At 40.3% G+C, this 17,711-nt stretch overlaps 1 protein-coding gene across 13 annotated transcripts in view; it reads left to right on the forward strand.

Moving 5' to 3' along the window:
* RERE (arginine-glutamic acid dipeptide repeats) overlaps positions 1–17,711 on the forward strand; it is a 466,287-nt gene that overhangs the window by 251,038 nt on the left and 197,538 nt on the right. For 12 of the 13 annotated variants that reach the window (XM_063594922.1, XM_055104272.2, XM_055104287.2 and 9 more), the window contains 2 exons: positions 13,243–13,348; positions 14,204–14,300. The exons of the other annotated variant lie outside the window; for it this stretch is intronic. In XM_063594922.1, the coding sequence (XP_063450992.1) occupies positions 13,243–13,348; positions 14,204–14,300 (203 nt within the window). The remainder of the gene's footprint in view (positions 1–13,242; positions 13,349–14,203; positions 14,301–17,711) is intronic. 13 annotated transcript variants of the gene reach the window in all.

Below are 17,711 nucleotides of genomic sequence, written 5' to 3' on the forward strand. Positions count from 1 at the left end.
TGATTGTGTCTAAAAGAGAGGGCACCTGGAGCCATCTGTGCAGCTTGTCGACTTCATCTCAGAGACCAGCCGTTCTTAACTATGGTCCAGGGGGTCTGTAGGGTTGAACTGTTTTCATAATGATACCAAGACGTCATTTGCTTTTTTTCACTGTCATTCTCGCAGGAGTGTACAGGGCATTCCACAAAAGGCTAAATGATGTGTGATATCGCTCAACAGATTGAATACAGAAGCAGAAGTAGATATGGGAATCTGTTTTCTTATTAAGCCAGAAGTAAAAGAGATTTGCAGAAATAAAAGTGTTATTCATTTCCTACATTTTGTTCGTTCTAAAAATTATAGTTATTTGTTATAATTATTTACGTTAACACGAGCATGTAGTGGGTTTATTACTGTTATTAATGAATTCATAAATTACAAAAAAATTTATTTTTTTATTTTTATTATTATTATTTTTTGAGATGGAGTCTCACTCTGTTGCCAGGCTGGAGTGCAGTGGCGCAATTTCACTTTCACCTCCACTTCCCCGGTTCAAGCAATTCTCCTGCCTCAGCCTCCTGAGTAGCTGGGACTACAGGCACGAGCCACCATGCCCAGCTAATTTTTGTATTTTTAGTAGAGACGGGGTTTCACCATGTTGGCCAGGATGGTCTCGATCTCTTGACATCGTGATCCGCCCGCCTCAGTCTCCCAAAGTGCTGGGATTACAGGCATGAGCCACCGCACCCAGCCAGAAATTTTTTTATTTTTAAATACGGTAAGTACTGATAAGCTATAACCCATGTTCTTTGACTCTTTAATAATTTTTAAGAATCTAAGGAATCTTGAAGCTTAAGATGTTTGAGAGGTCCTTCTGTAAAAAGTGTATTGAGTCAATAAAATATTTTCTTTTTTTTTTAGACAGGGTCTAGCTCTGTCACCCAGGCTGGAGTGTGGCAGTGCCATCATAGCTTATTGCAGCCTTTAGCTGTTGGGCTCAGGAGATCCTCCCGCCTCAGTCTCCAGAATAACTGGGACTACAAGAGCATGACACCATGCCTGTCTAATGTTTAAATTTTTTGTAAAGGCAGAGTCTCACTTTGTTGTCCAAGTTGGTCTCAAACTACTGGGCTCACGCGGTCTTCATGCCTCTGCCTTCCAAAGTGCTGGAATTACAGATGTGAGCCACTGTGCCCAACCTCAAGGAAATATTATCATGGTAGCTCATCATCGGTTTTTAATTGTAAAATCTCTGCCATGTATCTTTAATCATAAGTTGGTAAGTCTTACTTATAAAATAATGTGATGTTAAATAATGTGAGAAATTCCCCACCCTTTCTTTGACATCCTGCTCATTACCGCAAAGTCTGACCCCACCATTGATGTGTGGTTGAGCTCTGTAACTTTTCTGGCTATGTCATGTGTAAGAAGTCATTAATTCCCTCCAAATGAATAATATCACTGCCATCACCGCCATCACCAAACAACAACCAAAGTATTATTACAAAAATGTCAAATTTTGTGATATTTGTACTCTTTTTTTTTTTTTTTGCTTTTAAAGAAATTTAATGGACTGTTTAAAGCTTTAGTAGGGATTAAGGGGGAATTTGACAATTTCTTATTACACTCTCTACGAATAGCTATTTTTTTCTTCCTTTATGGGAGAAATCCTTTGGACCAAAGAGAAAATTTGTGCTTCAGAATGTTGATCTGATAAAACCAGAGCTGCTGGGAGAATACTGTTTAGAATGGGATTCATTTTTGTGTTTGGTCAGCAGATTTTGGAGGTCCAAGGGTAGGATTTTAATTTATCTGCGAAATTTCGTCTTGCCAAATTGACCCTTCAAAACTGAACTTTTAAAGCTGAATCTGACATTTAGTATTTGTCAGTGTATTAGTCAGGGTTCTCCAGAGAGACAGAACCAATTGGCTGGCTGGCTGGCTGGATAGAAAGATAGACAGATGGATAGACGGACAGATGAGAGGGGATTTATTAAGGGAATAATAAACCTCACTCCATCATAGAAGCTAAGTCCCATGATAGCCATGTCCTAGTCTCTTTTTCTGAATACCTGAGACTGGGCAATTTATAAAGAAAATAAATTTATTATAGTTCTGGAGGCTGTGAAGTCCCAGGTCAAGGGGCTGCATCTGGTTGGCCTCTGGGGAGGGCTTTGTGCTGTGCCATAATGTGGTAGAAGGCATCCAGGACAGTAGGGCTCACAAGAGAGAGCCAACCTGGTTTTTATAAGAGACTCACTCTTGTGATAAGTCGTTAACCCATGAATGCATCAATGAATTAATGAGTTATCAGGCTCCTTGTGATCTAATCACCTCTTAAAGGCCTCACTTGTTAATACTGTTACATTGGGGATTAAGTTTCAGAATGAGTTTCTGAGGGTGACAAACATTTAGACCATTGCAGGCCATCTGCAAGCTGGAGATGCGGGGAAGCCGATAGTGTGGCTCAGTTCAAGTTCAAAAGCCTCAGAACCAAAGGAACCTATAGTACAACTCTGTCTGAGGCTGAAGGCCAGAGAGCCTGGGGGGCCGCTGGTGTGAGTCCTCAGTCCAAAGGCTGGAGGGCCTAGAGTTCTGATGTCCAAAGGTAGGAGAAGAAAGGTGTCTTAGCTCTTGGAGAGAGAGCAAAGTCTCCTTTTCCCTGCTTTTTTTTGTTCTGTTCTGGACCCCAGCCGATTAGATGCTGCCCCACCTACATTGAGGGCAGATCTTCCCACGCAGGCTACCATCTGACACACCAGTCTCCTCTAGGAACACCTGTACAGACACACCCAGAAATAATGCTTTACCAACTATCTAGATGTCCCTTAATCCAGTTCAGACGCCTGATATTAACCCCACAGTCAGGTTGAAGTACATTGTGGGATACTTTTGGGGAGCTACAGAAGTGCTCTTTAGTTTGCTATGTCTGTCCCTATCTGCTAAGTCCCCTTGACGTACAGTTTATCTCTGTGTGTGTGTGACATTAAGGACAACAGAGGTCATCTAGTTACCCAGCCTTGTAGTTTACAGGTGAGGGCAAGAAGTACAAATATTCCCAAGGTTTTACCTGTGCTTAGTTTTGGCCTCTCTGCTACAAACAAATACAAGAATGAATTGTCTGAAAATTTCAGTGTTCATACCCAATATAATCCTAAGTAGAAAATCCTTAATGAGTTTTGACTCCTTAGCTAGCATTTCAGAGATGATTTAGTTTTCATGCACTGTTTTAGTTCCCACCAAAATATTGGTTGATTTTTCTCCATATTAAAGTGTAAAAATAATTTAACAGCGGCAGAAGTTTAACAAACAAGGCATCATCAAGAAACAGTGGTTTTGAAATTATTGCCCATCATCTGAGCCTGTGCTTCAGTACATTCATAGTTACATCATCTTTCTGAGTGTTTGTATGTAGCCAGTTATTTGTATATCTTGATTGTAAACACTGTGAATAGTCATCTGCCTTCCTACCATTCCCCCTTCATGCTTCAACATCTGATAGAAGGCGATTTAAATCCTTTCACACAGACCCAGATACTGATGTTATCTCTTGACAACAGTCTTTTGAATTGAATACCACTCATAGGTTTTGAAAATGAGCCTCTAACCTTGATCCTAGTGCCTACAAGCAGTAAGCAGCCTAGTCAGATGGATGTGGCCATGGTCTTCTATTTCTTTCATCTACTTAACTTCTCTTTAAAAATTCATTATGCTAGTTCTGGCCGGGTGCGGTGCCTCACACCAGAAATCCCAGCACTTTGGGAGGCCGAGTCAGGCGGATCACGAGGTCTGCAGATCAAGACCATCCTGGCTAACACGATGAAACCCCATTTCTACTAAAAATACAAAAAATTAGCTGGGTGTGGTGGCACATGCTGTAGTCCCAGCTACTCAGAATGCTAAGGCAGGAGAATTGCTGGAACCCTGGAGGCGGAGGTTGCAGTAAGCCGAGATCGCACCACTGCGCTCCAACCTGGGTGACAGAGTGAGACTCTGTCTCAAAAAAAAAAAAAAAAAAAATTACTATTCCAGTTGTGAGCAGATCCCTCCAGAAGTCTGCTATATATTGGATGTACCAGTAGTTCCAGGTATACCCATTTGGAAATGCTAATAAATGTGATGTTACCACCAATAGGATTCTGTGTCCCATTTAATTTTTGTTTTCAGGTTTTTTTGTTTGTTTGTTTTTTGTTTTGGAGACAGAGTCTTGCTCTGTTGCCCAGGCTGGAGTGCAGTGGTGCCATCTCAGTTCACTGCAACTTCCGCCTCCTGGGTTCAAGCAGTTCTCTGCCTCAGCCTCCCAAGTAGCTGGGATTACAGGCGGTCGCCACCACGCCCGGCTAATTTTTGTATTTTTAGTAGAGACGGGGTTTCATCATCTTGGCCAGGCTGGTCTTGAACTCCTGAACTCGTGATCCACCTTCCTTGGCCTCCCAAAGTGCTGGGATTACAGGTGTGAGCCACCACGCCCAGCCCAGGTATTTTATTTTGTTTTATTTTTCCTCTACCTGCCCCTTGTTTTAAGGTATTTTAGAAATGGGAGTAGTGTGGCCACCTGAGGGGAGCTGTGCCACAGCCGTGGTCCTTCCACAGGTGGATTCAGGCCCCACTGAGAGTGGATGCAGAAGACGACCCTGTGGATTTTTAGGTCTGTTCAGTCCCAGCGCTACACTAAAATACACCAAGGTTGGGAGAAGGTGTTCCAGGATCAAACAAGAGTGGATACTTTATCAATGGCAATAAGAAGTTTACTTGCGAGGCCTCACTCTGCCCCCTCAAAATGAAACAAAATGTTTAATGACTCAGTGCATTTGGGAGATGTGTATAGGATGGTGTGATTATAAAGTATATTCAGTCCTTTCTTTCTCCTGAGAAGAGTCTGTGGAGTCAGTATTTCAGTTTTTCCCCTTACCCACTGGTCCCCATGTCAGAGCAGAACCCTGGGATACATGAACCTTGATGGCCTGAGGCCTGGTGGTATACTCTGCTTTAGGTTTTTCTATACCTCTTTCCTGGCGTTTTGAGCTGTAATGGCTGTAAAGTTATACGGATAATATATATAGATATGTAAAATTCTTAGATCCTTTTTGTTTGTTTGGTTTTGAGACAGAGTTTCGCTCTTGTTGCCCAGGCTGGAGTGCAATGGCGCGATCTCCGCTCACTGCAACCTCCACCTTCTGGGTTCAAGCCATTCTACTGCCTCACTCAGCCTCCCGAGTAGCTGGGATTATAGGCACCCACCACCACACCCAACTAATTTTTGTATTTTTAGTAGAGACAGGGTTTCACCATGTTGGCCAGGCTGGTCATGAACTCCTGACCTCAGGTGATCCACCTGCCTCTGCCTCCCAAGGTGCTGGGATTCCAGGCGTGCGCCACGGTGCCTGGGCATTCTTAGAGTCTTATGTTAAATAGGGTAGAGGCTTGAAATATTACAAGATATTTCCTATCTAATTTCATTTTTTAAATTTCATTTTGTTGTAAGCTGACAACTTATAATTGTATATATGTATGGAGTACAAAATGATGTATGATTCATTAATACAATGTAGAATAATTAAATCAAGCTAATTAACATGCCATCACCTCAATTACTTATCATTTCTTATGATGGCAACATTTGAAATTTACTCTCTTACCAATTTTGAAATGTACAATACACTGTTATTAACTATATTAATCATGTTGTGCAGTCGATCATTTAAAAAACCCAGTTATTCTTCTTTACTGAGATTTTGTACCCTTTGAGCGTTAGCTCCCCATTCCCCCCACTGCCCAACCTCTGTAACCACTTCTCTTCACTTCTGTGAGTTGGGTTGTTTGAGTCCACATGTAATAAGCACATGTGGTATTTGTCTTTCAATTCCTGGCTTATTTAACTTAGCATAATATTCTCCAGTTCAATTCATGTTGTTGCAGATGACAGGAGTCTTCTTTTTAAAGACTGAATAGTAGTTTTTTATATATATATATATACACACACACACACACACACATATATATACACACACACATACATACACACACACCACATTTTCTGTCTCCATTCCTTGTTGATAGGCACTGAGGTTGATTCCCTAACTTGTTTATTGTGAATAGTACTGTGATAAACTTGGGAGTGCAGGCTTCTCTTTGACAAACTGATTTTAAATATTTTGGTAAATTCACAGAAGTGGGATTCCTGGATCTAATTTCATTTTAATTGAATTAAATTTAATTTCAGATATTTATCCATGAAGTTGGGTAACTATGACTGGTACAGAAAGCTTATCTTTAGTTTTGATTTGCCTGTGTAAATAAATACAGGTTGGGCATCTCTAATTTGAAAATCCATAACTTTTTGAGTGCTGACATGATGCAGTAAGTAGAAAATTCCACATCTGACCTTTGTGACAGGCTGCATATATTATTAAAATGTTTTATATAATTACCCTCAGGCTATGTGTATGAGGTTTATATGAAACATAAATGAATTTTGTGTTTAGACTTGGGTCCCATCCCCAAGATATCTCATTATGTATACCCAAAGATTCCAAAATCTAGAAAATTCTGAAATCAGAAACACCTCTGGTCCCAGGTATTTTGGATAAGAGGTTACTCAGTCGGTATCTGGAGTTAGCTTTGATCTTTGAAGAATAGTGATCTTTGACCCCATTGTCTGTCCCTACCCTTCTCCTTTGAAGTCAGGAATGATCAAAGCCATTATGACTGTGTCCCCAAGGTCTTAGCTAAGGTGACACGTCTAACAGTCATTGTCCTGTAAGTGGAGGTGGGCTCAACTGGCAGAGTTAATGCCTCTTTAAACTGGTTGGTGAGCACACTTGAAGGGAGATAGTGATGTCTCTGGGAGATGGTGTTCCCCCCTCTGTATGCTTAATTAGTGTCTGACTACCAATTAAAAGTTTTATGTATACATTTCTGAATTATACAGTAAACCTCTTATGTTCAGACAACTCTTAACCTTACTATCACCATGTTGTGGAAATGCATGAAACGTTTCTTCAGAAAGTATCTTTTTAAGCCATACAGTATACACATGTTAGCCACTTCATCCCAAATTTCTGGAGAAACTTGGTTGGCTATATTGGCTTATAAAGTAAGAATTTTGATCTGATTTCACTTGGTTCTGAATCAAGAGCCCCCATGACTAAGCAGTTAAATATATGCAGGAGGTTACTCCTCTTCTCTCTAGCAGATTGTTTTGACTTGGCAAAGTTAATTATTTGCTAATATCCATCTTTGTACTCTGTTGAGGCTGTCTTTGGCCTTGATATCCCTGTCACATTTGATAGCACATAGGGACAGGAATGGTCTGTTTTGGAGGCTTTGGGGACCTGATAATCCCTGCTATGAGCTGGTGGCAGGTATCATCAGCTGGTGATCAGTGGGACAAAGAAGCTCTTTCCTCTGTATCGTAGGTGAATTTACAGTTGTTCTATCTGGCTTGCAGGCCACCTCTGTGTGAAGGACTCTCTCTCTGCCCTAGTCCTATTGGTATTTATGAACTATCCAGATACCCACTCGATTATTATTACTATTTTTATGTTGTGGAAAAACATTGCCCTGAGGCTGATATTAAGACTGTTTCTGGGAAAGACTCAGGCTATTTAAATTGATAAAACACTAAATTAATAATCATGAAAGATCTCTAGGAAAGGAAGTTTCCATCTCAACGTTAGACCCTGTGTCTGTGTTTGGGCAGACTGTGTTGTGTGCTGCTGATGACAGCACAGTTGCCCTTCAACAGCAACTTTTTCTTGGCCTTGCCTGTTTCCATTGCCTTCCTTTTCCCCTAGTCTACCGCTCGTCAATTATCTAGTTCTGAGTGTTTCATTTCAGTTATTTTAAATTTGTTAAATCTCAACAGACTATTGTCTGTTATTCAAAGATGTGTAGAAATCTTTGCTATTCTGCTCCCAAATAGCTACCATAAGGATCTTTTTTCTAAGCCCAGATTTGGGGGATGGATTTTGTCCTCTATTAATCTCCTTAAATCGACATATGTTCTTCATTTCAAGAGAAATCCAGCCAGGGTCTCTAATTTAGCCCAGAAACAACTCCCCCTCCCCTTTTTTTTGCCCAGAGTCCCGAAACTTTATTGTTAAGCAGATTGGATGTGCTCCTGTTTAGTGGCTTAAAACATAGCAAGATGTCCACCTCTACAAAAAAATTTTAAAAATTAGCTGGGTGCCTGTGTTCCTACTTACTCAGGAGGCTGAGGCGGGAGGATCACTTGAGCCTGGGAGGTCGAGGCTGCAGTGAGCCATGATGGTGCCATTGCACTCCAGCCTGGGTAACAGAGTGAGACCTTGTCTCTAAACAAACAAACAAACTGGTGAGAAGTTATTTACTTCCCAGTGGTCTCCTCTTACTATTCAGAAGTACACCCTAGGGTGCTTTCACACAGGAAGCTTCACTTCCCTCTTTATTCAGCATTCTGTTTGAAATATAATATTTATAAACATTTTGACATTTATGCCATTGTTAAATTATATTGGTAGTGAAAAATGAGGCTTATTTGTTGAGAAATTCTTGACAAGCTTCTAGAATTGTTGGAAAAGTGAAGACATTTTCCTCTTAATTTGCTGTATGACACTATTACTAACATAATTTTGAATCTTAGAAAAGTAAAAACTTTAAGTGACCTCTTTTCTATCTTGGCTGCTCTCTTTTTCTGTAAAACAATGATAGTAATATCTAACATTTATTGAGCTCATCCACTTGCTTTATATTAATTTATTTAATCCTCACAACCAAATAAGGTAGAAACTTGGTTTTCTCCCATTTTGTATATGAGAGCATTGAGGCTTGGAGAAGTTACTTGCCCAAAGTCACATAGCTTAGTAAGTTGCAGAGCCAGGATTCAAACTTAGACAGTTTTGCTTGAATCGCGTGATCTCTAAATTCATGTCTGGCTTTAATTTTCTGTGATTTTGAACAAAATTCTTCAACTAGTGAGTAGTAGGAATTAATAATTACCTGTGTCTAACTTTCTAGCAATACTTTTGTGTCTGAGGTAGCTCTGGGAACACTTACTCAGGGAGGGGATGCTCTCTTCTTCCCTCAGTATAGCAGTGGTCAGCTTCCACTGAAGGTGACATTTTAATTTGTAAACCTTTAGGATGGCACTGTTAGCCAGTGCCATTGCACAGATACAGAGAAAAAATTAGAGATTCTCCCACAGCATCATTTTATCTACTTGGTTTTGTTTGAGGAGGAAATCTAGATATAAACATGTAAGAATGGAAAGAGAGCATAGAAACAATTTTGTTCCATCCCTTCACTTTTCAGAGGGTTGGGGGACTCCACTCAGGTTGCAACTAGCGGTTGCAGACTGAACTGCAATCCTAGATTACCTAATTGTAATCTAGTACTGCTGAAACCACACACTGCCTCCCTTTATGGACTTTTCATTTTTAATTAAGTTACCGGCCTATTTAGAAAGATTGTGGATATTACAGCTACTTAAATTTGTTTCAAATTGTTGTTTACTTCCAGTCTACCTTTGTGTGTTTTATCTGTGGAATTGATTGTGAAGTCTTTTCAGCACAATGCTGCCACTCCCTGGTTATTGCATAGTACCGCATTGGGGAATCCAATAGTTCCTTGACTGCCATTGTAAAGTATAATATTAGGAGTCATACATCTAGGTACAAATAAACCAAAGCAGTTAATTTATTTATGTGTGTAATCAGTAGGTATTCCTACGCCATAAGATAACATAGATATTGTACTTCAGAAGATCACCAGTATCCCTGGCTTGGTACTGAAAAATAGACATTGTACAAATTTGAGTTACTGTATCTAAAAGGTATTTCTGTTGCCCTTCAGGTTTTCAGATGTCTTAAATGTGTTGCAGAAATACATAGATGGTAGATTTTAAAAGATTGTTGTTAGGAATGCTAGTAGACGTGGACTCCTGTATGCTCAGTGGAGTAATACATTTCTGTGAGCACTGAAGCATGTATTAGTGGCTCAGTGACTAGAGATCACTATCATCCCTTGCAGGAAACCAAGTTCTGGTGAAGAAGTAACTCCCACACTTCTCGGCACAGTTCTTCAGATTTTTCTGTGAACTATTGGTTACAATCACCTACCAATAGAGGAAACAATATTCATTGAGCACCTACTCAGTTCTAGATGCTTTCTGTCTTTTCTATTCTTTCAGTAATTATTTTAGGTAGATTTCAGTATCTCCTTTTTACAGAAAAGGGGAGACTGGGAGAATCTCGGTAATGTGCCCCAAGTCACATACATGGGAAGTCATGGAATTGAGATTGGAGGGGGCCACAGGCCTTCCCATCTTCTTTCCAGTAGGCCATCTTCCCTACCCTGTAGTGCTTGAACCAGGTTTTATTTTTGCCATTCTGATTTTGTTTTCCTTAAAAAACAAAACAAAATGAATTACTAGACCAGTGATTTCTCCCCACAGGGGAGATTTAGCAATGTTTAGAGACAGTTTTGGTTGTCAGAACTGGACGATGGGTGCTACTGGCAATTAGTGGTTAGAAGCCAGGGATGTCGTTAAGCATCTAACAGTGCACAGGCAGATCCCCACAACAAAGAATCCTCTGGCCCAAATGTCAGTAGTGCTGAGGTTGAGCAAGTCCTTATTATAGACAGTGTATTTTAACTGAATGCATCCCCGAGCACTGCCAAACAGGTGCTGCTTCTTCCCCTGGTTTATATATTTTTTTTCTATAATCTTATCTTACCCTGGTCCTGCTTTTTATTATCCTGCCTAGGGAAGAAACTAAGTTTTGTTGGAGACAAAATATAATTTTTCCTCTACCCCTCTTAAGTTCTTGGCTAAATAATCCTTGTGCCAGAGAGCATATTTTGAGGTGGTATATCCTGATCTCCTACACTTTCTAGCTGCTCTCCCATGTCCTGGCGATTTGTCCTTTGCTGCCTGTGTATTTGGTCAGCAATAGAGTTAGAAAACTCCAGTTGTCCTGTAAGCTCACTAAAGGCCAGGCACAGTCAGGACTCAGGTTCTTCTCCATATTTCCCCAGAATGGCTTCCTTGACGCATGCAGATGGACTGTGGGGTCTGGATATGTTCAGTAGTTTGTCTATCTTTATGTCTTTCAATGAGAAAATTCATTGAAATCTCTCCCATTTTTTTCTCAAGTCAGATGTTAGCACATCCATAATCCCCTGCTGAAAGTAATTATTTCTCTAAACTGCTACATGTAACATTTATTCTATTTATTTAACATACTGGTATGTCCTCTTTTTCCCATCTGAAGCATAAACAGTGTAGAAAGTTTTTTTTGCCATCAAAAATTTTAATATAAAGGCATAAAATGGATAAATATTAAAGAGTATTCATCATGTAGGATTACTCTATGTATAAAGTGTAATTAAACCAGTGATGATGCCGTATTTTTGTAGGCATGTGTATTTGGCACAGTTAAATGCAAAAAAAGAATCTTGATATTTATGTTATTTACTTTGGTTTTTTGTTTTGTTTTGTTCTGTTTTTTTTTTTTTTTTTTGAGCTGGAGTTTTGCTCTTGTTGCCCAGGCTGGAGTGCAATGGCACGATCTTGGCTCACCGCAACTTCCGCCTCCCAGGTTCAAGCAATTCTCCTGCCTCAGCCTCCTGAGTAGCTGGGATTATAGGCATGCCCCACCGTACCCGGCTAATTTTTGTATTTACTTTGAAACAGCACATTTTCGGCCGGCGTGGTGGCTCATGCTTGAAATCCCAGCAGATTGGGAGGCCGAGGCGGGTGGATGGATCACTTGAGGTCAGGAGTTCCCGACCAGTCTGGCCAACATTGTCAAAACATGTCTCTACTAAAAATACAAAAAATAGCTGGGCGTGGTGGCACACACCTATAATCCCAGCTACTTGGGAGGCCGAGGCAGGAGAATCGTTTGAACCTAGGAGGTGGAGGTTGCAGTGAGCCGAGATCACGCCACTGCACTCCAGCCTGGGCGACACAGTGAGGCTCCTTCTCAAAAAAAAAAAGAAAGAAAAGGAAAAAAAAAAAGACATAACACATCTTCACATTTGAGTTCTGTTGAAACTTGTGGCAATTGTCATCTTTCTGATTCTTTAAATGGCTTTAAAGTGTTTTTTAGCAAAGGTTTTTTGGAACCTTCCTGGTGTTTTAGTGTTGGCTATATTTGTGACTTGCTCGTTAAAGCAGGAAGCATCTTCTTTCATTAATGAGGGCTCTTTTATCATATTTTAGGATTTAGGCATCCCCTTTATAAACATGAGGCATTTCTTGAATTTTAGCTCTCATTCATTACTGACCAACGGGCCTGTGATGAGAACGTAGAGGCTGCTGAAAGGCATGATACTGCATTCACCTTGGAGAAGCCTGTTAAGGCCGCACATGGGTTGGAAAAGTATTTTAGGAGGCCGCAGGGAACCTCAGTGCACTCACTGTTGAGCTATTTCTTGACCAGCCGCAGAGACGATCTTTTGCAAGCTGTAGCCCCGTAACTTGCTAATGGAAGGGCAATATTTGATCCTTTATTCTCTGAACAAACTGGGAACAAAATTAACTTTTAGGGATAACATAGTGCAGTGTCCTACAAACATTTACAGGATCATTTATGTGATAATCATAAAATTCTTCATTATTCACAAATAATTATATACAAGATGTTCTATTATCTGGAGATTCGGAAATAAATGAGATGAGGTCTCTGGACTCATAGGACCTTCATCACCACCCATTCTTCGCTATATTCATTTGGCACTTAACAATAACTGTGGCTAAACAGTGGAAGGAGAATCTGATTTAGTCTGGGTAATAGGCAAACCTCGGAGAAGAGATTATTTTGTGCCAGGCCTTGTGGGGTAAGTTCTTTCTAGCCTATTGCCCTTAATGAGCCTTGACAGTCAGCTAACACTGACTCTAAATATTTACCAAAATGATTAAAGATTAAAATAGAAGGATATATTAATGTAGTATTGTATAGTTAATGTTAAATAAAAATGTAATTTTGAATGGATTAGTTAATCAAACTGGGGAGATAAACAGATTCAAGACTGGTCTCCTTTTGTTTCCTGAAATAAGCAGTTTAGAGGGGTAAGGTGAGAGGGATCTATTGATGGGTGTTTTTAAAAAACAAAAACTGACCTCATAACTGACTTATGTATTGTTGTGGTCCTGATGGTAATTGTGTCTCTCCCTATCTATGTGTCCACCCATTTACAGGGGCTTTTGGTCATGGGTATGATATGCACTTGTGGCCACCTGAAATCTTGTTCCTAATGCTGTTAGATTTTCCTTTTCAGAGTAAGAGGGACCATCTCCTCATGAACGTCAAATGGTACTACCGTCAATCTGAGGTTCCAGATTCTGTGTATCAGCATTTGGTTCAGGATCGACATAATGAAAATGGTAAATATGTCCTTGTGGTTTGATTTGTGTGTTTCTTAGCTTTGGGCAAAGTTCTTTCTAAAGACATTCATTAAATGAAGATAACTTTTTGAAAAATGGATTTTGGAGTGTTGGTAGGCCTTATGCTTGATGATTCACATTGGCTACCAGTTAGTCACGTGAGGTGGGTCTGTCCCTCTCTAGTTCCAGATGAGGAAACTGAGGTTGAGGGATGCTAAGGACGTTGCTGGGGCCATGCATCGTCTAAGTGGCAGTGCTGGCGCTGGCATCAAACTTTGCCTGGCCCTGATCCTGCTCCACTTTTCTCACAGTCAACAAACCAATGAAAAACAGCTTGGAAGAATGATGTTCTTTTTTTATCTTTCTGGTTTTTTTTTTTTTTCCCCCTTCTTTGAAACTATAATAAAACCTCTGTTAAAGCGTGTAAATTATAGTTCCTTGTTAAAAATATTCTTATCAATGGAAGCTGTGTAAGTTCACTCCATTTTGTAATATTTAGCAAGAAAAATAAGATGGACAGGATCACTAAGTATTTTGGTAGTTGAAGGAGGTGCTAGGATAAGATAGTTGTTTTTCTTCTTTTTCCATTTGTGCTTAATCCATTTTGGCAAAATATAGGGTCTTACTAAGGGGTATAAAACATAGCCAAGAAGATACTTTGTTGACAAAAACTGTACATTCTGTTATTGTTATTCTTGCAATTTATGATTCCTCTTCTCTATTTTGCATACTTAACGATGCTAACCAGGCCCGGTTATTTAGTGGGTGGTAAACGTGAAAGAAAAGTTTTACAAATTTTTTTTACTTGTTTTGGGAAACTCAGTTTTAATGTCGTCTTAATTAATTTTTTGACAGACTCTGGAAGAGAACTTGTCATTACAGACCCAGTTATCAAGAACCGAGAGCTCTTCATTTCTGATTACGTTGACACTTACCATGCTGCTGCCCTTAGGTAAGTACTGGAGACGTGCTCTTCCATGTGAAGGAGGAGTCACTGAGTGCAGGAGGTGGAGAGTAATTTCTCCTGATCTTTTAGTAGTCACTGTATTAATCAGACTCCTCTTTTGGCCTCAGTGAACATTCCAGTGTCCGCTCTGGATTGTTGAGATTGCAGAGGTTCTCCATGTCTTCACTAATCTAGCTTTACCTCTCTCTCTCTTTTTTTTTTTTTTGATAATTTACTTTTTAATGCTGTTTCTATATTATTGTATCTTCATTTCCTTGGAAATTATTATCCTGGTATTGTTTGCTGAAGTATGTGGGTGAAATGTTCCGATGGGCCAGGTGCAGTGGCTCACATCTGTAATCCTGGCATTTTGGGAAGCTGAGGTGGGAAAAAGTGTTCTGTTGGTCTGCAGTTTACTTTCTAAAGATTTAATTCCTGCCACTAGAAAAGACAGAGAAATGGATGAAGCAGATATGGCAGCGTGTAATTACTTGAGAACCCAGGCAAAGTTTATAGAGATTTTCATTGAACTATTCTTCCATTTTCTGTATGTCTGAAAAATTTCCTACTATACAGCTTCATTGGCAGGGGGAGGAGATGGGTAGAAAGATATTGAAGATTTCATTCTGAGGCAGAAGGTAACATTCCAGCCAGTCATAATGTCTTCAGGAATTATGTCAAAAAAATGACCATGACATTTGCATCTTTGGGTATTTTCTGTCTCTTTCAAGAAAAGGATGCCCATAATGGCTCATTTTGTGTGTGTATGGCTGACTTTGTGCCTTTTAAGTGGTATAGGAAGTAAGACTACTGATATTCTTAAAACCCTTTCCTTACTGGAAATAAAGTGGTGAAAGACTACTTTTTTTTTGTTAAGTACTGTAATATGGTTTTAACAAAATACTAGGATTTTGGTAGCTTTTATCTTAAAACTACAATGAATTACAATAATTTCTCCATTCTGATGCTCAGATGGTATTCAGGAAAACCACCTGGAGTCTTTTTTGCAAAGCTACATAGCTAAAGTCAGTTATTTCAAGGTAAATTAGTAGCAACTTTAGGGCAGGCTTTGGCAAGCTTTTCGGGTCAGCTGATGTTTCACATGGTATCTGTTGCAGTGACTCAGCTCAGCCATTGTGGCATAAAAGCAATAGACAACATGGAAATAAATGAAGTGGCTGGGCTGCAATAAAACTTGATGGATATTGAAATTTGAGTTTCATTTAATTTTCATGTGTCAGGAAATATTCTTCTTTTGCTTTCTTTTTCAGCCATTTAAAAATGGAAAAACTCTTCTCTCAGGCCACAGGAAGCAGGCGGTGTGCCAGATATGGCTTTTCTGGCCATAGTTTGCCAACTCTGCTGTGGGGTATGGCATGGATGTAGTTAGGTTTGACTTCTTACAGGAATTTAGATGAATTTAGAGAGTTTCTCAGTGTTTTATAAACTTCTTGTGAACTTCCACAAGCTTTGTGTGACTTTTAAGATTGGCTTTCCAAGCTTAAGCTCACTTGCTGAACAAAGGAAGTTAATGCAGGGTTGATTATATTGATGGAACAGTTAAATTGTTACCTGGGACCAGTGACTTAATCCTGGAATATTGTTAGCTGGGACCGGTGACTTAATCCTGGAATATTGTTACCTGGGACCAGTGACTTAATCCTGGAATATTGTTAGCTGGGACCGATGACTTAATCCTGGAATATTTCTTGTCTTTTTTTTTTTTTTTTTTTTTTTTTGAGACAGGATCTCGCTCTGTTGTCCAGCCTGGAGTGCAGTGGTGAGATTATGGCTCACTGCAGCCTCAAACTCCTGGGCTCAGGCAATCCTACCTCCCCAAGTAGCTGGGACTACAGGTGTGCACCACCACACCTGGCTATTTTTGTATTTTTCATAGAGATGAGGTTTTACCATCTTGCCCAGGCTGGTCTTGAACTCCTAAACTTAAGCAATCCATCCACTTTGACCTCCCAAAGTGCTGGGATTACAAGTGTGAACCACCGCACTCAGCCAAATCCTGGAATACTTCTTACACTGGTTTGCATACTCTTTCCTTCCTGTTTCCGTCTTGTCTCACGGGTTGAGGGAAAAGATTTTAATCGATTTAGAGTTTCAGTTGAACAAATATGTGAGATATGTAACTGTATTCAACATGTTTTGACATAAATGCTTAAAATCAACATATTTGAGTACTTATCATTGGTATTGAGATTTGTGGAATCTTTTTTTCTGAGATGGGGTGTTGCTCTGTCACCCAGGCTGGAGCTCAGTGGCTTGATCTTGGCTCACTTTACTGCAACCTCCGCCTCCTGGGTTCAAGTGATTCATTCTCCTACCTCAGTCTCCCGAGTAGCTGGGACTACAGGCATGTGCCACGATGCCCAGCTAATTTTTGTATTTTTAGTAGAGACAGGGTTTCACCATCTTGGCCAGGCTGGTCTTGAACTCCTGACCTCAAGTGATCACCCACCTCAGCCTCCCAAAGTGCTGGGATTACAGGCATGAACCACCACGTCTGGCCCATTTTTATCTTTAGCATTTTTAGAAGAACAAGTTATCCTAAATAATTCCATCTGATTTCCATGAATTTATTGTAGCTAAGTTTACAATCAGATGTTTCTTGGAGATGTGTAAATGTGTAAGTCACTGTCCTTTCACTGGCCACCACAGCTGGAGTGCTACAGTGGTAATACTTTATCTTCTTTTCACTGGGTATATAATTAGAATCCTCATTAATTAGTTTTTTTTTTTTCTCCTGTGGTGTTTTCTTTAAAGTGGTCATAAAAAGTGGTAGCTGCTTTATAAAACTTTTACCTTGAATTTGATTTTGTAAGTGTCAAATACAACATCCTTTTGTGACTTGGATTTTTTTCAAAGACATCAGATGACAGGTGGTTGTTTGGTCACTGAACAAGCTGGCCTAATGGTGCAGTGTCGCGTGAGTGTGTGGATGTGCTGATCTAGTGGTGCAGTGTCACGTGTGTGTGGACACGCTGGCTTTGTGGTGCAGTGTCTCGTGCATGTGGATGCGCTGGCCTAATGGTGCAATTTTACGTGTGTGTGTGGACGTGCTGGCCTAGTGGTGCAATTTTGCATGAGTGTGTGGACGTGCCGGCCTAGTAGTGTAGTGTCACGTGTGTGTGGACACACTGGCTTAATGGTGCAGTGTCTCATATGCATGTGGACATGCTGGCCTAATGGTGCAATTTTGCACGCGTGTGTGGACGCACTGGCCTAGTGGTGTGTCGCACACGCATGTGTGGATGCACTGGCCTACTTGTGTGGTGTCACGTTTGTGGATGTACGGGCCTAGTGGTGCAGTGTTGCACGCGTATATGTGGACACGCTGGCCTACTGGTGTGTCACGTGTGTGTGGACATGCTGGCCTAGTGGTGCAGTGTTGCACATGTGTGTGTG

The sequence above is a fragment of the Pan paniscus genome, chromosome 1 (genome assembly GCF_029289425.2).
Source record: "Pan paniscus chromosome 1, NHGRI_mPanPan1-v2.0_pri, whole genome shotgun sequence".
Lineage (NCBI taxonomy): Eukaryota > Metazoa > Chordata > Mammalia > Primates > Hominidae > Pan > Pan paniscus.